At 40.8% G+C, this 21,591-nt stretch overlaps 1 protein-coding gene across 2 annotated transcripts; it reads right to left on the bottom strand.

Moving 5' to 3' along the window:
* Positions 1-1,220: 1,220 nt before the first annotated feature.
* Positions 1,221-18,314, bottom strand: EIF4E2 (eukaryotic translation initiation factor 4E family member 2). Of its 2 annotated transcripts, XR_012689633.1 has the most exons (8): positions 18,195-18,314; positions 17,536-17,650; positions 16,258-16,392; positions 14,833-14,937; positions 7,191-7,343; positions 6,321-6,457; positions 5,430-5,520; positions 1,221-1,913 (listed from the first exon to the last, which is right to left on the bottom strand). XR_012689633.1 is itself a non-coding variant. In XM_075202354.1 (7 exons), exons 1-7 carry the CDS (start codon positions 18,203-18,205, stop codon positions 1,874-1,876), a joined length of 696 nt encoding a protein of 231 aa, XP_075058455.1. In that variant the 5' UTR covers positions 18,206-18,313; the 3' UTR covers positions 1,221-1,873. The 2 variants fall into 2 exon arrangements, 1 of the variants encoding a protein (XP_075058455.1); XM_075202354.1 differs by lacking the exon at positions 5,430-5,520 and having other exon boundaries at positions 18,195-18,313.
* Positions 18,315-21,591: the final 3,277 nt, after the last annotated feature.

Here is a 21,591-nt window from a genome sequence, read left to right as displayed (position 1 = left end):
TTGTGCAGCCATCGGCAGCAAACCCCTGCTGGGGGGGGGGGGCGATTGCCCCGATCGCACCCCCCTTGATCCGCCACTGTACACATGTGTGTTCATGAGGTAAAATTACCTCACGAAAATGAGTTTGACCCCTCAACTCGTCAATAATGTCAGTATACCAAATTTCAGCCCTTTTTGAGGTTTTTTTTTTTCCACACACACTAAGAATTTAGTAGGTCAGTTAACCCGTGCATGATACTCATGCATTCTAGTCAAATCAAGCTACTTAAGGTGTTAAAAACGCCCCACTGTCACCCCCGGCAACCACCAACCACTCCCAACTGTCACTTCTCCTTCAAGAAATATATAGGTCAGTGTATAACTCTGCCCAGAAGGTGGCGCTGCAGCTTGGTTTTTTGTTTTTTTTCACACACACACACAGACTAACACGCCACTAGACACTTATATTATAGACTAGACATTTATATATTAGATAAATGGTAAAAATATGCCAACTATACTTTAGATAGCTTAGAGTTATTGGAAGAAAATCTAGTCACACTTGCTGATTTGTCTTCTAGGACAGGCTCCCAGAACCTATTGGGGTTCCTTTTCACCAAAATTTTTATTTAAACCAGTCTGTTAAATTGCATTTTCTTAGCCTCAAAATTGGTTATTAAACATTCTCTGCTTTGCACTGTATAAATTAATCCTAATTAATGAAAAAATCAGCTTGTTTTAATAAAGTCTGTGGACAGCTGATAACATGCCTGATCTATCTTGCTCTCTATATTCTCACTTTCTAGCACAAGTAACTATCAAGTGTACCTTTTTCAATGATTCGAAATGTAATTTGGAGTAACCCACTAACCCATTTCTCTGTCCTTTCATCTTGTTTGCTTGTTGGGGTGTGTGCACACTGAATGGTCCTTCCTTTATTTACATGATTGTGATATAAAGATACATGTTTCTCTGCAGCTAATTTACGTATTTTGATTTTTATTGCTGAACCATTGTATCCGCTGTGTAAAATTGTCTCCAAAAAAAGGCTCATACTGCATTAAAATCATTGACTAAAATAATGCACTCTCCACCATGAGGTTTTGTGTAGAAATAAGAATAATCTGTAGTTTCCACCTACTAAAAAACCAGATATGATTAAAAAAAAAAAAACAAAAAGAAAAAAAACAAAAAAAAACAACAACTAAGAACCCCAAAACAAAACAAAAAAAACACAGGAAGAATGACAATATTTTAATGACAGAGCTGCAGCGGTTGACATTTCCATATAGCAGCAGCTAAAGTTCCTCCTATGAATACTAGAATAATACTGATATGTCTCAGTAAAGGGTCTGGTAAAGTGATGATTACACTTATCATACACAAAAAAACATTCAAATTCATTCATTCCGTTCAAAATATGAAAGGAAACTAACAAAGTGCTGAATAACCATTACAAGGCAATTTTTGGGAACATAGGTTTGCTTGTGAAAAAAAGAAAGCATTTAACTCCATTAGCACTGGAGTGGCCACAATTTACACAACAATAAGGAAAATGGTTTAAAAAAATTGTTCCATGCCAATCATCTGCTGGCCCTTAAAAAATAAAATAAAAATATTAAATGAAAAATAAAGTTTTGGTGCAATTTCTCTCCCAGGATAGTAGTTGTAGTGCGCAGTTCATGAAGCAAGGACTGACGTAGCAGTGACAAGAAAGCCATTTTCATCCACATCTCTGACAGAACTCGGGCAACATACTGCCTTTGCCATGAATACTGGACTCGCTGGCAGTGTATGGTAGAGTGGTGTCATTACAGCACAAGCAGAATACTGTCTGATGGTGGGAGTGATGGATTCAAACATAGCAAAAGGTCAACACAGAGGATAATTGCTTTCACAACGCAATCTTTGTGTTTCGGAAACTTGTTTTGTCCCTGTAATGAAAGGAAAAGCATAAAGCCACAAACACATAATATTATGTACTTGACAAAACGTAAAAGCAAGTCATGAATTTTGTATCTCACATTGGTCAGTTGTCCATGGATACCAAACAGTCACAACTTTCTTATACTCTTCTTAAGAGCACTGTCACAGACACACATTAAATGGCATCCTGTCAAAGAGGATTCAAAAAGCATAAAAAAGGGACTTTTGGGAAGAATTAAAAAAAGGCCCTATCACTGAATGCAGGCAGAGTGGGAGAATATACTCAGCGGCTGCTGTTGATCACTAGGCCGTGAAATTCTTCCCAGGCCCTGAGCAACCAAACCAAAAATCTGATTTTGTAGCAAGTGTGTGTGAGCTCTCCAAACACATCATGCTCACATGTACTATGTGAGCGAAAGATTTTAACCTTTAATTTAATCATTTTATGACTGAAGGTAGCTAGTACTATAATGATCAAAAGAATATTTGCATTTTTGTGCTACATTGACTTTACCAGGATAACTTCTCTCTGAAGAAAATATGTATTTTTTTTTTCCAGAAGAGACTTTCATTTGGTAGCTTTTTGCATGCTTGATGCACTTATGTCAGGAGCAATAGGAAGGGCACCTCTAGCACACCAGCAGCAATAAATATTCCCAAATACTACTTAATGGTAATGAAAGGATTCACTTGGGAACTGTTATTTTATTCAAATAAATTATATATAATTGATTCCCACTCTTACAAATATCACACACCTCTCTCCCTAAGTTCGGCCACATTCGGCCCTGCTTGGGCTCTTCATACATGTAACATTCATCAAAGCCTTTTTAGCTAAATACGCAGACGGTGATCAGAAATTCAAGCTAGATGTGACTAGACCTGCTGCTAAAGAGAGCGCATGGTGGGCACCCCAACAAATTACTACTCTTAGAAAGGGAGGGGATTTTACAGAGGGTTCCTTTAAAGTGGACTGATCACTTAGTAAGATGGTTCCTGGACTCTCAGATAAATGTTGGCACTGTAACAGCTCGATCGGAGACCCCTGGTGTATCTGGTGGAGATGTCCAAGGGTCCAACCATTTTGGAGGGTGGTGATCAAACTTTCTAAGGGGAATTTGGAAGGTGGGGTTTCAGAGGGTTCAAACTTTGGGATTCTAAACATGATCAAAGTTCTGATTTCTTTGTATAAGAAAACTTTCCTAAAACATTTCAATAATGCTGTAAAAGCGTTATGTCAGTCAAATGGAAATCCAATATCCCCCATCTGTCTAGGATCGGTTCCACAGACTTGATTTCTATTACCTCAAGGGAAGGGTTTACCACTACCTGGTTTAGCTGGCTAAACTTAAAGAATCAGACACATATAGAGGTTACTTTATCTGCATAATTCAAATCTTTAGACGTTCTCTAAAACCCCCATCTCTTTTTTAAAGCTTACCTTATCCCTGATGATACTATTCTCATTCACACACCCTCACAGCTGTCTCCACTCTAAGCCACATTAACTCCTCTTAAATACCAGCCAACCACTGACAGGTCTCTGACTGTCCATTATATAAGATATATTAGAATACAAAATGGTTGTGTGGAAACTGACAGTAAGCTAAAAAGACTTGGGGCTAGATTTACTAAGCTGCGGGTTTGAAAAAGTGGGGATGTTGCCTATAGCAACCAATCAGATTCTAGCATTTTGTAGAAGGTACTAAATTAATGAAAGCTAGAATCTGATTGGTTGCTATAGGCAACATCCCCACTTTTTCAAACCCGCAGCTTAGTAAATCTAGCCATTGGTGACCAAATAATGTCTCTGCTCTATGCTTACTTTATTAGAATGGTCAAGGACCAGGCCTTTGTCCCCTTTCACCTCCTTTTAATAATGTAATAAAACTGACTTTCGGCTAGTCCATGACTTTCCAAGGCTCTAATCCCTAAACATTTTATTGACTGCCTCAGAAACAAACATTCCATGAAAATAAAAAACAAATAAAAGTGGAAACTGAAAATACTCTGCAACACAAACAGTGTAAAATTTATTTTACTGTTTTACTTACAGTGCTCACATTAGCCAGGGGAGCCTACCAGAAACTAAGGGGAATGTACTTACCTCCAACTGCAACATAAATGGGCAAACGCTGAAAGACTCATATTAGTAGTCAGTGGTTTGGGGCAAGGTAGGGAATATTTAGTTCACTTGTTAATTTCCTCATTATACCCAAATCACCTGGTTGGCAAATGACACAGAACATCTTACAGTCAGTGAAAGAATATTAGAAGATACAAGGACTCAGGGGTGTCAATGACATATTGCTGCAGGATAGAGACACACACTCAAAACCCCACTCTTTCCATCATAGTGAGGAGGATCCCAGGTGACTGCATATGCTACAGATCCTGGATATTATTTTCCCTAGTAATATGCATTACTTTGATGATATAAATACATGAAATACAGCCTCCTAACAACATGGTGCACAAAATCCATTGTCCTTATATTGTGCTTATTTTGGGTGTAAGACAGGCTTGGTAGCAGAATCATAAACAACATATAGAATATAGTGATCTGTAAAAAGAGAAAGTGCACTAGTAGTTATCTTTTAGTGATCTTACTATAAAGATAAATACTAACTGCACAACTACTGGTTTAATATTTATTTTTCTATTATAACTTTACACACTTTAAATAATGACTCTTTCAACCACCTGTTTCAAGTATCAAAGAACAATATAATTCCATATTGAATGAAGAGATTTGCAAAGACTTGTACAGACTTATTAAACAATCATATCACATTTTCAGTTTTGCTGTAAATGGCTGTATGGTTTCCCCAAGCACCTGTAACAGGTCAAGTCTCAAAAATATTCAGGGGTATTTGATTGGGCTAATTACATGTTATGCCAAGCTCATATTAATCATCATTTAAAGCAGAGCGGTATAATATTGAAAATGACAATCTAGAGGTAGGCTCGCTAACACTAATAATGTTTATTTTCACTTTGTCTAACTCAAGAGACAAAGTGAAATCATTCTTTTACTGGGCTTCCTATATCTATTGTCCAAATAGAAAAGAAAAGCAATTCACCCCACAGATTGCGTGGAATGGTGACTAAACGGACAATACCAAGACATTGTGGTTCATTGTAAAGGAAGTAGAAAGTAGTGATATCATAACTACTTACCGATACTTCTCAGAATAAAGAAAGGATTTGGTAACATTAAAAAGTTGCCCGCTCAAACTAAATATTTATTAAAAACCTCCATCCTTCCACCAGTTAGCACTATAGTAGCGCAATGTCTGTGATAACTGCCGTTCAGATGCTAACCACATTGGAAAACTGTGGTTTTCATGCTCCAACATGTGTCTTGAGAGCTACGATACTACCACTGCCTCTGATGAAATTGCAGTGCAAATTCAGGCAGAAAGTGCTTTCCTTGACCAGGGCTTTGCTTTCTATGCTACAGACCTTTAGGATGTCTGGGCACTCTATGATTCAGTACAGCAGGAGCTACAGGGAATACTTACAGGACGGTGTACTCTTTTCACACTGGATTGGTGAGCTCATTACATGCTTTAACCTCCATCTCTCCGCTAAAGAAATGGGACCCTTGTGTTCCTAAAAGGAGACCTTCCATGTTATGCCTAATCTATTATCCTATATGGATTTTATGATTTTTTTTAGTGCTTATTTATTCTCAGCGTTTGTGCCACTCGATGAATTTTTATGCTTGTTTCTTTTATATGTCTAATAAACTGTTCATATTTTTAATTATTATATAAATAATTATAATTGTTACTATTGACTAATTTCTAGCAAATGGTTATCAGACTATGGGGGAATTTCATTTCCCCCCAGAATAGCGCCGTTAATATGGTAATTTTAATACAGATTTCTGCTTGCGGTTCAGGGAGAAGCAAGCAAAAAGCTGGTGTTGAAATTGCTGTGTTAACGGTGATTATGCGCACTATTACCGTAATATCGGTAATAGTGTGCAGGACGCATTACTTTTTACAGTAACGCAGCAAATTGAATTCCTTTTATTGTTAAAAAAAAGAAAAAAGAAGAAAACTAGTGATGCCTCTTGCATTTTTCCTTTCATTACCATCAGCACGTCTGAGCTGAAATTCATAATTCTTCTGCCATAAGAGAATGAACAGCCACAGGAGTGCCAGATGGGAGATGTTTTTTATATTTCCAGAACAACAGATTCTGTAAGCTTAGGCCAGGGTTCCTCTTTTAAACATTTACATTATGTTTGATGTCTTCTTTAATGAAAACATCTTCCGAGCCACAATCTATTCCTAGTCTTCAGAAAGAACAGTTACCCAGCTGCCACCTCTCATTTTCCACACTTGCAAAACACCATAACTTTCAAATCAAACATTTTTCTAACAAACAAGATAGTTGATACGTACTTGATGCTGTCTGTGTGTGTTTTATATTCCATAACGGTGTTGGGTGGCAGATTCAGGACTCGACGCAAAGTGTCCCGGATTCGAGCAGTGGTTGCTTGGTCACTTGCAGTTTTATTCCAGATAGAAATTATGTCTTCCTAAACATACGAACAAACACTTGTTTCTTTAGATTACTCAGAGAAGGCAAGATATGTACACAGCAGTTCAGTTTACCTTCTGATCTCATGTTGAAAGTACAAAAAGTCAGATATATGCTCATAATTAAAACACAATTGTAGAAGCTTACTTGGAATTAAAGGTGTAAAATTGTTTAAAATGATAATTTGAAATAGTCATAATATTTATTTTCCTCCCATACTTCTTTTTAACTGTATAACATACACAACGTTCAGTAGTTGGTTCCGACTGGTATTTACTGTGCTCCAAAGTTAAAAGGGTTGGATGGAATGTTACTTGAATATATGAAAAACTGTATTTTTTGGATATTATGTAATATATAGAGACATATCCCTTCTCCAAAGACAGACCGAGAAGTGCACACCTAGACATGCTACAACACATATCCCTCTGTTAGTCACAGTTGGTGCTTTCAGTCTTCATGCTATAATATAGCAGCACTGAGTTTGGAATCCTCAATGTAGCTGAAGTAGGGAAAGAGGTTGTAGGACTTGATCTGTCTTATATCCTGAACACTTACCAAGAATATATAATGGATAATGACACCATAAAAAACACATTTTAAACAAAAGATACATACTTGATTACCTTTAAAAGGGAACTTTAATGATAATTGAGGTTTAGTGTAAATAAGCAACATCAGTACAAATTACATAGAACAGGAAAACACTCTGCACTTTTGCTGGTTCTCACCTGAAAACGAACAGACACAACAGCTCCACAGATCTCCTCCCCAACCATGAATTGCTCCCCTAACATAGCTAGAATAAGATTTTCCCAGCACCGAGAAGCCAGTCCTTTGCGCAAGCGTATAATCCACTTTCCTCCATTCTTGTTTGCATCATCCTACAGAGAGGACAGAGAAAATACCCCTATGAGACAAACAGCCATCCTTAATGTGCAAGGTCTAGAATTAAGAATGCAATACTTTTGATTTAAGTTAATAAACATTTGTACATATATTTTAATTTTACTTTTTAAATGTTTATTTAAATGAGAAGTTAAAAACAGCTACAAATTCTGCTATAAGATACCAAAGCCTCCTTTTTCCTATGTCAGTTTAGCAGACAATTAGGTGGGAATTTTGTCAGAACAAGAATTGGAATTACTATACAGGACACATCTGCAGCAATGAAAATATATGCATTCCATAACTGAAGTTGCTGAAGAAAGGAGAGGCAGCTCAATAACGGTTTAGAAAAAGGAATGCAAAAATAGGGATTTTACAGTGAGTACAAAAATCCTTTCTTTTAGTCCATTGGGGGACAATGCGAAACATTTCAGTATTGTAGGTGGTGCTGGAGTCAAGGCACTTTAACACTAAAACTGTGAGTGTAGCGCACCCCCTCTTATACCCCTCCCAAAACAAGGAGTATTCATTTTATGAATAACAAAGCCCAAGGACAGCTGAAAAATGCCAACCATATCAAACAATCAGGCAACCTAACATACAACAGAGCAAGGGTGGGCGTGCAGTATCCCCCAATGGACGAAGAGAAAGGGATTTTACGGCGAGTACAAAAATCCTATTTTCTCTGTCGCCATATTAGGGGAGATCATGAAACATTGAGGACATTCCAAAGCTTCTGCTAAGGAGGGGCGGGGGATTGTTCTGAAACCATGCAAAATCTTGCAGCCAAAGTTAGCATACTGAGATGCAAAGCCTTTCAATCTGTAGAATTTCACAAAAGTGTCCACAGACAACTCGAAAACCAAGAGAGTGGCAGCCCGACACAAATGTTCGGCTGAAGCGCCATGAAGCGCCGTTCAGGAAGCACAAACAGCCCTGGTGGAATGAGCTGTCAAGCCCCCTATCACTGGTCTACCCAACTGAACATATGTCCATCTGATAGTGAAAGTGATACATCTAGCCAATGATAGCTTAGAGGCCAGCTAACTCCTTTTGTGTGCATCATCTGATCTCTCTCCCTCCCTCCTCTCTAGGGTGTCCGCCTGCCTCTCTGCCATCTCCTCCTGGATGTCCTCTCGATTCCTCAAACTTAACCTCGCCAAAACTGAACTCAGTCTTTCCTCCGTCTCACACCCCGCCCCCTTCTGATCTCTCTATCACTGTCGACAACACCTCTATCTCCCCTGTCCCCCAACTTCGCTGCCTTGGTGTCACCCTCGACTCCTCTCTCTCCTTTGGCCCCCACATTCTCTCTCTTACTAAATCCTGCCGCTTCCAGCTGCGTAACATCGCTCGCATCCGGCCCTTTCTCTCCCAAGATGCCACCAAATGTCTTATTCACTCTCTGATCATCTCCCGCTTGGACTACTGTAACCTCCTCCTCACTGGCCTCCCCCAATCTCATCTTGCTCCCCTTCGATCTGTTCTTAACGCAGCCGCTAGGCTCATCTTCCTTTCTCGCCGCTCCTCGTCGGTCTCCCCCCTCTACCAATCCCTTCACTGGCTCCCCTTCCCCTTCAGAATCCTCTTCAAGCTCCTCACTCTTACATACAAGGCCCTCGCCAACTCCACTGCACCCTATATCTCCACCCTCCTCTCTATTCATGCTCCTTCCCGCCCTCTCCGATCTGCCAATGACCGTCGCCTGTCTTCCCTCCTGATCACCTCCTCCCATGCGCGTATCCAAGACTTCGCCCGCGCTGCCCCCCTCCACTGGAACAAGCTCCCTCCCTCCATCAGAACTTCCCCTAATCTGTCCAGTTTCAAACGGGCTTTAAAAACCCACCTTTTTCGTAAAGCCTTCCAGTCTCCCACCTAATTACCTTCCTTTTCTTCTGCCTCTTCCCCTTCATTCCCCTTCCCCTATCCTCCATTCCTCCCTCTCTCCCCCGTGTCTTTCTGTCTACCTTACCCCTTAGATTGTACGCTCCTTTGAGCAGGGTCACCCCTCCTCCTGTCTCACCACTGTTAATTCTGCTCTCCAGCAACCTTGTCGTCCTCCTGGAGAACCCTCTTCCCCCTGTCTCCTCCCGCTCCCTCCTCTCCCCCCCCCGGGGGTCTCCCTATTTTCCGTGCCCTCCCTCTTGGGCTCCGTCGTACGCAGACCTTCCCCTTTCCCCTCCCCCGCCCTTGCTGTGCTTTGAGCTCACGGAGTTACTGTGCTTATTGTTTACTGTACTGTGCTGTCTCTCCTTGTATTGTAATTTCGTTTGTCCCTGTACGGCGCTACGGACACCTAGTGGCGCCTTATAAATAAAAATTAATAATAATAATAATCATACAGCACAAACAGCCTCGCCGTCAAAGCCAGTTGATCTAACCAGTGGCAGCGAAGACGGCCTTACATGAGTAGGCCGGGACTGAGAAGTAGTTGGAACGGAGGACCGACGGCCATCCCGAGAAGATCAGAGTACCATGCTCTGCGAGACCAATCTGGAGCCACCAGAATGGCTACCACCCATTCCCGCTTTGACTTCTTCACTACACTCGGAAGCGGGGGAAACAGGTAGACCAGGTGAAAGTGCCACTGAATAACCATGGCATCCACGAATCCTGCGGTTGAATCCCGGGATTTTGCGCACAACCGAGAAACTTTGAAGTTCAGACGGGACGCCATGAGGTCTATGTTTGGCCAGTCCCAACGCTGAACTAAAATGTGAAACACGTCCCTGTGCAGAGACCATTCTCCTGGATGGACCTTGCTGCGACTGAGATAGTTGGCCTCCCAGTTGTCCACTACTGGGTTGAAGATGGCTGAGATCACCGGAACGTGACGTTCTGCCCACATCATTAGCTTGGATGTCTCTTTCATGGTCGTGGTGCTAATGGTTCAGGTAGGCCACTGCTGTTGCATTGTCCGACTGGACAGGAACTGCTGAGACCGGACAAGCACCTTGCGGTTTGCCCAAAGCTCCAGCACATTTATGGGGAGAAGTGAGGCAAGTACCCCTTCCTAGCCTGACAAGCTGGGTTCAACAATAAACAATGAGGAACTTTAATTGCAGTTATTTAGAAATAGAACAGTGTCATGGTTATCCAATTAGGATTTTGATCTGCAATTGTATTCCCCCGTTTGATGGTTATATGAGCGCTAGTCAGTTCCTCATTGTTTATTTGGGGCTTATATAGGTGTTTGGCCTGGAGGTAGCTACTAGCAGCTCTGAAGCAGAGCACCATTTTTTTTTACTCCGTTGTTTATTCTATTACAAGCTGGTGTCAATGTCCACTCCCACGTCTGGAAGGACAGACCCATGGAAAGGTGTGACCAGTTCAGCCAAAACGCAAGAGACTGATGAACATCTACAGACAACTTTATCATCTGACTGATCAGATGAAGATGGGATTTTGACTACTTGTGTAGCAGTTCCCTCTGGACCGTTCGTGAGTGGAATTACGCAAGGGGTACCGCCTCGAAAACCGAAAGCGTGGTGCCCAACATCTTCATACATCGAAGGAGAGAGACCTGTTGTCTCGACAGGAGGTCTTGGAATGGACCGAGCAGAATATGTCCTGTGGGAGGAACACCCTCTGACATCTGGTGTCGAAGTAGAGACCCAAAAAGCGCATCCATTGAGCTGGAATCAAGTAGGACTGTCATCACCTTGGTGAAAACCCTTGGGGCGGTAGCCGGGCTAAAGGGTAACGCTCTGAACTGGTAATTGGTGTCCCATACCGTTAAGCGGAGAAGGCACTGATGTCCCTGCCATAAGGGGACGTGAAGGTAAGCATCCTTTATTTCCAGACAAGCAAGGAACTTTCCTGGTTGCATGCCCGTGATGACAGACTGTAGTGACTACATCCTAAAGTCAAGTACACGTATCAATTTGTTGAGGATGAGCCTGGAGGATCCATCTGGTTTTGGAACTAGAAAGAGGTTGGAGTAGAACCCGAAACCTCTTTCCAGCAGCAGAACTGGAATAATTATCCCAGAATCCAGTAGTTTCTGGACTGCCACTCAGAGTTCTGTTGCACCAAAGACCACACACTGGAAGGCCTGTTGTGAAAAATCAATGGTGTGGAAAGTCGAGCAGGTCGATCATATATTGAGTGACAATTCCCCAAAATCAGGAATCTGGGGATGATTGCAGCAATTTGTCCTGAACCCACAAAAGTTGCTCCCACCACATTTTCATGGCAGAGAGTCACGTCATGCAGAGACCCACTCTGTCAGCTTAGGGTTCCCTCGTCTGCTGGGCCCGTGGTCCCGCCGAAACCCGCCTCTAGTGGGAGCGGACTGTCCTTTTGCAGGAGCTCCACGAGATCTACTAAAGAGATGAAATGACCGAAACCTGGGGTGTCTAGGTTAGGTCTGGGAAAACGGCAAAAATTTTCTTTTTCCTCCTGGATAAGCTGATCTACCCTGGCTCCAAAGAGGGACACACTATCAAAGGTTAGTGCCTCGAAGATTCGCAGTCTGCATTCGCGGACTAAGAGTGGAGCCATAACAAACACCTAGCTGCAATAATGAGCACGGTTAGCTTGGATGTGCAGAAATAGCATCCAGAAAATCAGATGCTTCTCTGATGTGATTTGATAACACCAGTAACTCAGACTTTGGACTGGCCTCACACAGGCTCTTTTGTAATTGTTCACCCAGGCGGTGTATATGCCTGGTCTAAAAATGCTACCATCTGCTTCATAAGCAGAGCGGAGCAAGAAGTCACATTTCTTGTCCGTAGTGTTTCTAAGCAAGACCCCACCCTGCACCAGGATATTAATGGCCCTAGTCAACCGAGCAAAAGGTGGGTCTACTACTAGAATGGCTTCTCATATAGCAGATTCATCTGAGCAAAACGTTAGGCAGGCTTTTTCCATGCCTCTGAAATCATATCCATTAGTTAGGGAGATGGAGGGAAAGAGACAAACTACTTCATTTGCCTCTTAAAGATGTAAAATCCAGCAGCGTGGGAGATTTCTGGGTCTGCAAAACCTAAGGTCTGGTGAACTCCTAACACCAAAGTATCTACGCCCTAGGCGGTGGATGATGCCTCCACACTATCCGAGCCTTTCTCCCCAGAGTCTCTAGGTATTTTGCCTTCTTCTTATGATAGATCAGATGTAGACTCTATTGCCTGAGACACTTGTGGGACATGAAGTTTACTCATTGTCCTATGGGATGTGCCAATGAGGAAGAGGCCCTAGGCAAACCCTGAGCAGAATCCGTTAGGGTTTGCACTAAGGTGGATTGCACCTGGGGGAAACCCTGAAGCTGGGAGTACCTTTTGTGAGGCAGAAAGGTGTGGTGCAGAAAATGGGACTGGAAGAATCATCTACCTCACAGTGAGACATTATCCTTGTGAGTTCAGCTATGGAAACTGTCCAGGGACGCAGTCAAGCTGGTTCCTGCACAACTGTGGGTGCTGGTCATGCGCTGTTCAATAAAATCTGTCTCACACACAGCATATGGTTATGTATATCACGTATACCAGACTTTCTGCTATATTTCAGAAATAGCTGTGTATTTCTCAGCAAGGACCCAACAATCTATTACAAGTGGCTTGTCACCCTATTTGTTTGTATCCCTACAACATCTATACATATATAAGCAACCACAGGAGACACTGTAAAATAAAAGTAGACAGCAGTGCAGGGGGTGAGGGAGCTGTTCCCCAGCTGACTAAAGTGCAAATGCAGTGTCTAATTACATGTGGATAAGGGGACATTGTAGACATGCCTTTATAGGAGACTTTATTTTATGTTGCTCATTGCAAAAATTTATATTTTTTATAGTATATCGTTGACATTGCAGTGATGATTGCTCTTAAATTGAAGCCAGGTAAGTTATGGGTAAGCATTGGGTGTGGTCCAGTTCCAGGATACAGATGAGGGGGCTGGAGCTGCATTCATTCTACCCCTAATTTCTCTACAGGAAGTCCTGATCAGCTGGAAGCTAGTTCTGGTTGAAAAAGCTTATAAAGGTGTTACTACTGGGAGTGTCATTTAATCATCTCAGCCTTGCTTTTAATTAACCTGAGTATACTCCACTGTCTCAAGTTGTAGTCCACCAGACTCCTTGGAGTCATCCCAGCAGGGAACCAAGGAAGGCATTGGAATAAGAAGAGACAGCCCTGTAACAGCCAGCCACTCTCAGAGGATCCCACTATCTAAGGCAACCTCTAATCCAGCCCCTGGAGCATGGGAAATCTTCAGAGTATAGAGGAAAGAGTGAGAGCCAGGGATACTGGTGGATTTCGTTTTGATTTGATCCTGGGAAGAACTCCAGCGATGAAGTCTAGCCTTTTGCTGGATTGGGCATCCTGCTGGTACATCTGCAGATAAAAATAACGCCATGGGCCTTGTTACTTGGTGGGCCTGTTCTAACATGGAGACCTCGGGCTTGACTTCTACCACATTGGAAGAGGAGGGATTGTCAGGCCAAGCGGCGGGCATTAAGCAAGTCAGGACATCCAGGTGACTAACTCCTTGAGCTAGAGGGATAAGGGACAAATAATGTGGTAAACCTGCCTTGCATTTAATTACTGTTTGTATATAGTATTCTAGTGATTATCATGATTACAATAAATGTACAGTTATACTTTTTATACTGTTTAACTCCATTTGCCTGAGTGACTATAAGATCCCTATAAAGGTACTTGGTAGGCTTCCCTGGCAAAGAAAGGCACCACTGGGTGATCAGCCAGCGTGAAGTAGGTATAATTGGGCCAGATAAACCAGTTATTTTCACATGGCGAAAAAGCAGTATGTGTTCAGTTAAAACCAACTGAATGTTGCAATTTGTTAACTTATAATACACATATATTGGGGTTAATTTATAAAACCAGCCTCTTGGACTCATACTCCAAAGTCTAAGGGTGACCACATAGGGTGACAGCCAATACAGTTTCAGTCCTTATCGCTAGTGTATTGGGATCTATTTCCTCAGCACCACTGCTATTTACAACTCCAGTTTCTTGAACTGGATCTGCTTTTCAACCAGCTTCTAATGTGGATGCCATAGTATCTTAACTTGATGTAATATCAGAGAAGCCATCATTATTTAGCTTTGTGTACAAGTTTTAGCTTATACACGTTTAATAAAAGTTCTTATAAATACTACACCGGGATGGCCTGTTTCTGGTCTCTTCTGTATTAGGATGCTCCATTAGCTAGGATTTATCCTTGTTGGAAGTGCTCAAGGTTGGTACACAGAGTCAATTTTTCAGATAAGCTGATTAACCATTTTGCTCAAGAACATAATTTTCTAAAATTATTACGGATGGTACATCTAGTTACTACACTATGAGCGCGCTCTTGTTTCTAAACATTCTTTCCAGATCTATCTGCTACTATGGTTTATGTAAATAATTAGTGGTGACTGAACTAAGTTGTCAGGAGTTAATAATTAAAATATTTTGATGAAAGTCAGTATATACTATTTTGCAAAAGTTTTAGCCTTAGAGTTTCTCTTGTTGTGCCGAGTCTCACCTCCCACATTGGTTTGATCCCCTCCTTGAAAAGATGAAAGTCACTGTGTCCGGTCAGGTCCCCGGGACGAACCATATGGCTGTAGAACCTCCAGAACTGCTCCACCTGTACCATCGAGAAAATATATCATTTATTTAATGGAGATCCCATCAATCTGCTACACAATTGATCAATAACATAATTTTTTAGCTCTCTGTCTTTCCAACTGAAGAAATGATTGAGAAGTGAAAAACTTTCAATTTTATATTCCCTGTGATTTTACTAGTTATTCATACTTTTAATATAGCAAGTTAAAGTACAACATTTTAACAAGAACATCAGATATGTCATAAGAAACTGGGTCTCGAGTAAGGCTTCCTCTTCAATAAGACATTTGTGCATTGTGTTATATTAATTTTATTTTCAATAAATTGTGACAACACTTGATCAAATAGAGGATTCTTCCCTTTTTAACGCTTTGCCTTTCTAACGGAATAAGTGATTAACTCTTGCGGCAGTGTACGGAGTGTTTCTAACCTAGCAGCCACTGATGTCATTCATTCTCATCGGGATGGTGAGGCCGCAATCCCCATCTTCTACATGGAGTCACCTACAAGTCTAATTTCTAGCAAAAACAACTTCTTTAAAAATAGTGGAATAAAGATTAAAAATCTTAATTTAAGCAATCTCTCACATTGCTCACCAATAAGACAGATCAATATCACACTATTTCCATTAGAAAAATGATGGTTTTAGCCTATGGCAAGTTGTGACTTCCATGGTGTACAATACAATCTGCTCTATCTAAAAATTTATAATGGAGGACTATTTATCATAATACAATGCTGTCTGTACTTGCACTTTAAGGAATCAGTTGTAAACATAAGAGCAAACACCATTCATTTTAATTTTACCTGAAGCCATTGCCTTAAAAACAAAACCTTCAAATTATGAACTTTGATCTTTAAAAAAGCTTTTACAGATAAGGTTTTCTTATTTACACTACTAATTATATGTTTTGAAGCTGTGATTTTTTTCTTTACTGTAGTCTATAATACAGTTAAATCTTAAATGACGTCATACTAATAAATGGTGTGGTTTGTCAGCTGTTAAATAGCCAGTAGTGATACATTTCCAGTTGACTATGTGCCTGTTTTTAGTCCAGAAACAGACACACCTCTGAATTATTTTGTGTGGCTTCTAATATTGCTAGAATGGTGTAAATAAAATATGGCTGTTGTGAGATATTTATATATTTGTGTAAACTAGTTACGAACTATGAACTTTGATCCAGTAGCTGACCTCTATAACTTGATTTCCTGGTGGTCCTTTATGCTCCAGTCCAACACTGCCTGTCAAGTCGTCTTACGCTGCATTGTCTGGATCCTTTACTTAGACCTGCACAATCACCCAAACCACCAATCTAGTAAATCAGCAGGCACTCACAGAGGCAAAGGTACCGATTTGCTTGATGTTCTGTTCATAGCTCTGGGAGCTGGTTGGCCTGCCTGGAGTTCTGCGGGAATACCAGAATGTGTAGTTGTACTGCAATGGGTGCTCAGCTGGACCTGGCACAACAGTCTGTGAAATACAGAACAACAAATGTATAAATAGCAGGGATGTCCTATGTGGGTGCTGCTACAAACTGTAATATCATGTTTTATTTTTATATACTCCAAAAATATACTGGTAGGTTAATTGGCTGCTAACAAATTGGTGTGTGTGTGTGTGTCTGTCTGTCTGTCTGTCTGTCTGTCTGTCTGTCTGTCTGTCTGTCTGTCTGTCTGTTAGGGAATTTAGACTGTAAGCCCCAATAGGGCAGGGACTGATGAGAGAGTTCTCTGTACAGCGCTGCAGAATTAGTGGTGCTATATTAATTTTATTAATAATAATAATATTATATAGAAAAGCCTATCTTCTCACCATCACATATATCAAATTTATAAGTTAAAATGTAATATTTGTACAATAGTCATTTTGTAAAATACCATTAGTTGGATATGATTTGTGTATGATAGTACTGCATAGAAGGCACAATTTTAAAGTATTCTTGGTCACATAGTGAAATTTATATTTATTTATAAGCTCATTAAAAATATTTAAACGTTCTCTGAACATTTAATATATGCATACATATTAATATATGCATTTAGAGAAGCACTGTCCTCCTAATATGATCATGGAGGTAAATGTATCAAGCTAAGAGTTTTCTGGCTGGTTTGAAAAGTGGAGATGTTGCCTATAGCAACCAATCAGATTCTAGCTATCATTTTGTAAAATGCACTAAAGAAATGATAGCTAGAATCTGATTGGTTTTTCAAACCCACTGGAAAACTCTCAGCTTGATACATTTACCCCATGAAGTTGCAAGGTACCATAGCGCATGGAGACAGCACCTGCTCAGATACCCAACAGTTCCCTCCTTTCCTGGCGCACATACAACCACAGAGCTTGGTTTGCAACATCAATTGGACTGATGTTAGTGTGTAAGGGGCATGCTTAAAGGTTAAGATCTCCCACCCTCCCTCAACTATCGCATACAAATTCCCCAAACATTGTATAAAACTGTTATCACCACCCATGTCACATAAAGCAAAGCTAATTGTACTGCACTCTAGCCATTTCCTGCAATTCTATTGTTAGCCCTCCCCAAAATATTAGAAGTTGTCAGACAGCCCTTCTATACAAAATGTTGTTTAGGCAGTGAATCATAATTTATCCCACCTTCTTTCTACATGAACTCTGGCTTTTGTCCTTGTCATTTTTTTCCTTCTCACTGTCTTTCTGTGTGCCATTCTCCTCGTTCTGATCATGATCTCCACTGTCATCATCTTTCAGACTGACACAGAAACAATAAAAACAGTTTAGTTAACAGAATAGGATTTAGTTAAATAACATAGATTTTACCCTTTATGGACACTGGCTGTTCTGTCTTTTAGAAAATTGGAATACCTTAAAAAGAATGAGATGGTCATATTGTTATTGTACATGCTTGGCTGACAATAATAATGGCAAATCAATAGCACCTACGTCACATGGCAGTATTAGTTTTTTTTACTCAACAAAGAAAGTAATATTGATATCGAAACAATAGCTACCCATAAACACTGTTTGAGATTAGCATTGCCATAGGACCATGTAAACACTATCTATAAGGATTAATTACCAATTTTACCAGGATAAAGGCTACATCTCTTCAGTACCTACAACATGACTGACTTAGTAAAGAAAGATCACAAAGAAAGCTGTAACAAAATATCTGCTAAGTTGAAACAACATGACCACTAATATCACAGTAAAACATAGGTGTCGCATTATCTAACTATACGTTCCACATTCCATAATTATACATATATTTAATATAAGCGGCTGTGTTGTCTTACAGCGTGTACATTGTATATCTGTTCCCACTATATAGATCAACCGGGATGATAGTGGCTAGATCCCCTTCATGTAAAGGACCTTCTGACGTCACCAGGTCATGTGACTGCTCTAGTCACATGGTACACAGGGGAGGAGGCTGCTGCTGTGAATGTTCCCGAGTAGCTGCTAAAAGTAATGGAGGGTCAGGTAGAGCAGTGTTCTAGCAACAAACATTAAAATACTTCTACTGAACTCAGATGGAAAAATAGTTTTCCCTGTTAGGCTAATGCACATGTGAGGTGCTTTTCAGACATCAATTAATCCCAGGGAAGAGCCTTAAAGATAGAACACATTGAAGTGCATTAGCTAGTTTATAAATGTCAGCAGTCTGAATATTCCAACAGTGTGAATGAGTATTCCTAAAGTTGCATTGTATGCCCTATGTGTTTTTAGTGTGCTAATATTAAATTAGATATATTTAATAATGGGCAGTGATCTATCGTAATTGTGATTTGGCTGCGCTGTAGTCATTTTATGACCCCAATAGTGAATTTCACTGAGTCCTGTCTCAACAATGTAGGGAGGCAAATTTACTTAATGGTTTCATGCAGTACTGTACAGGGCCGTAATTAGGGCTGTGCGACAGGGGGGACCGCCCAGGGTGCAATGCAGAAGGGGGGCGCAATTTAGAAATATTTTGGGTTCATTTGGTTAAAATTGAGGCTAGGGGGGCAGCATTTGTCTTCCTCGCCCCAGGCGCTAGAATTCTAAGTTATGGCTCTGGTACTGTAAATGTAATAGAGTAAAGGTTAGTGGAGAAGAAATTAGTCCAATTTAACAAGTGCTTTCTGAGAGCTTTGAGTGTTTTTTTTACAAAAGTCACGTGGGTGCTGCTTATTTTTCATGCTGACCAAATACTATAGGTCAGCCTTGTATAGTTCTCTATGGTAATAGGACTTTTTTATTTCTTCACTTGACAGGTAACATGATGGGTAAAGGCCAAAAGTAAAAAAAATATGTATTTTGGAAAAGTAACTGCTAATGGGGTAAATTCACATTCTAAAATTGTATGAATGGAGGGTTCAAATGTAAAGGGTGTTAAAAGTCAATACATGCATTGCAGTTAACGATGGGTAACATTAAATATCCACAGAAATAAGGTCTGCCATGCTTTAGAGAAATGTAAATTACTTTGGTAACAGCCATGGTGGTTTGTAACAGGAAAACTTATTAGAGAAAAGAAGTAAGAAAATCTTGTCCTGTTGGCACTAAATCAATAAAGCAATATGCTCCATTCCATTTAAGGGGATGCAGACACACTGCATAACAAAGGTTTGCCATCCACAGCCCTAATTAGCTTTTTGTGGTGACATGTTTAAGATCCTGCAAACATAGATGTGACCTTTCCATGAAAACTCTTGATTATCCTGGTCAAAAATAATGGAGTTTCTTTTATTCAGTAAATGCAAAACACACTACTGTCTCTTTCTTCCTATCTGGTGGACACTGCTACCATGGGGTTATATGAAGGGGAGCTTGGAGTTGGCACTTAAATAGTTAATCAGTTTGTTTAACCTGCTGACCGACTCCTCCCCTCTGCCTACAGCTGCATACTCAGTGTAACATGAGTGCCCAAGCAGTGGGGCTTTTGTGCTGCTTTGAAGCATTTTTTACTTTTTGACAGGTTTACAGGTATCAGCACTGCGTGGCAACGCTGATACTTACTGGGGCTGTCGTGGAAGCACATCTCCATCACAGGACCCTGGTTGCTGCATAACCATAGCACGGATGGCTCTGGTGATACAGTTCAGGATGGAGGTGTCAGCAGTCTGAACTGACAGCTGTCACATGTGGGTGACCAGCACTGCTAGTAAACAGAATGCAATGATCCCCGATGCAGGCCACCATATTAGCACAGTACAAAGTCTCCAGCTGGGGAGAGGGGGGACTTGTATCGCACACGGTCACACACTGACTGCAGGCTGTTGCAAGGGTGTTGCAGGCTTACAAATAGAAGCTATTGCATTCACCCTGGACGGTTAGGCTGCTTGATGTAATGACAGGCACATCACACAGAGAATCAGAAAAAGGTGCAGTAAACAGAGTGGCCACCACTAGAAAAAGTGGATACTCCCTCTAGGACCACTGTTTGTCAAACTGGGCTAGTTCCCCTTCATATGCAGGACCTGACCGCTAGGGGGGGGGGGCAAAAGGTCCTTTCGGAGAAGGGAAACTAGCCTGATTATACAGAGCTGGCTAGTTCCTCTTCATATGAAGGACCTGACAACTAAGGGGTAAAAAGGTTCTTTTAACGAAGGGGTACTAACCTGATTGTACCAAGCTGGCTAGTTCCCTTTCGCCAAAAGGACCATGTCCTTGCGGTTAAGGGGAACTAGTCACATACATATTGGACAACTATGACTTTGTCTTACAATGCAACTGTCCACTTAATAACATGGTTACATTATGCTGCAAGTCCCAAACTCGTGCATCAAATTTGTTGTTCATCATCTCTCTGCACTCCGAGCCACTACTGCTTCTAGCACAGACCCCCCTCCACACCTTTGATGCCGTGTCAACATGGAACTCCTGAGGCTGTTTCTACCAGGAAACATAAGGGGTGTGCTTAATAGCAACCATGGGGTGCCATTTTGAGCACTGTAATAGCAACTTGTGTGCTTTAACATATATTTCTATATTTACTTTTTTGCCCAGCAACCACAAAATATATACTTGCCAACTGTCTCTAATTTCCAGGTACAGGCCAAGGTTCTGAATATATGTCTCTGGAAATTGTTGTTCTTGACTGTGTTGGTATGTTGCTGTTGTATATGGATTAATTAAATGAGCCCATCTTAATTTAGCAAAAAAAAGTAAGTGGGAAATACTAAATGACACAAGTGTTTCCCTCGATAATAAGGTCATGTTAGCATATTTGATAGCGTGCCTGAGTGTGGCATGATATGTCCATTTTGGTTTGCAGATATAGTGTTGGCAGCATAGGCGCCAGCTGTATGAGTGCTGTGAAAGCCTGGATACCCCCAATACTTGTTCTGCTGCTGCCACTAACCATGTCTGCATGGCAGTTTTCAGTTATATGGGAAAGTCAGTAACAAGTACACCTCTAATCATTTGTAAAAATGTCTCTTATGGTTGACACAGATATATTTAAAAACATGCAGGGTCAACCGGCATTGTGTGGGTCCGACTTGTACTGTGTAGCAGTATTCATATATTAGCAAATTATTTGGTAAATAGACCAAAAATGCTATTTAGAAAATAAGATTTGTTGCTTTGTCGTGAGGTTTCCTTCCAGCAGTCAAACAATTGTTTACAACTAAAAAATGTTTTTCAATATTTGTCGCCTTGTTGCATTGTCGCTATGTGGTCATCATTTTATACTTAGGATATGGTTTT

Source organism: Mixophyes fleayi, chromosome 3, assembly GCF_038048845.1.
Source record: "Mixophyes fleayi isolate aMixFle1 chromosome 3, aMixFle1.hap1, whole genome shotgun sequence".
NCBI classification, from domain to species: domain Eukaryota; kingdom Metazoa; phylum Chordata; class Amphibia; order Anura; family Limnodynastidae; genus Mixophyes; species Mixophyes fleayi.
Note: the sequence above shows the minus strand (reverse complement) of the source record. Positions and strands in the feature narration are given on the sequence as shown.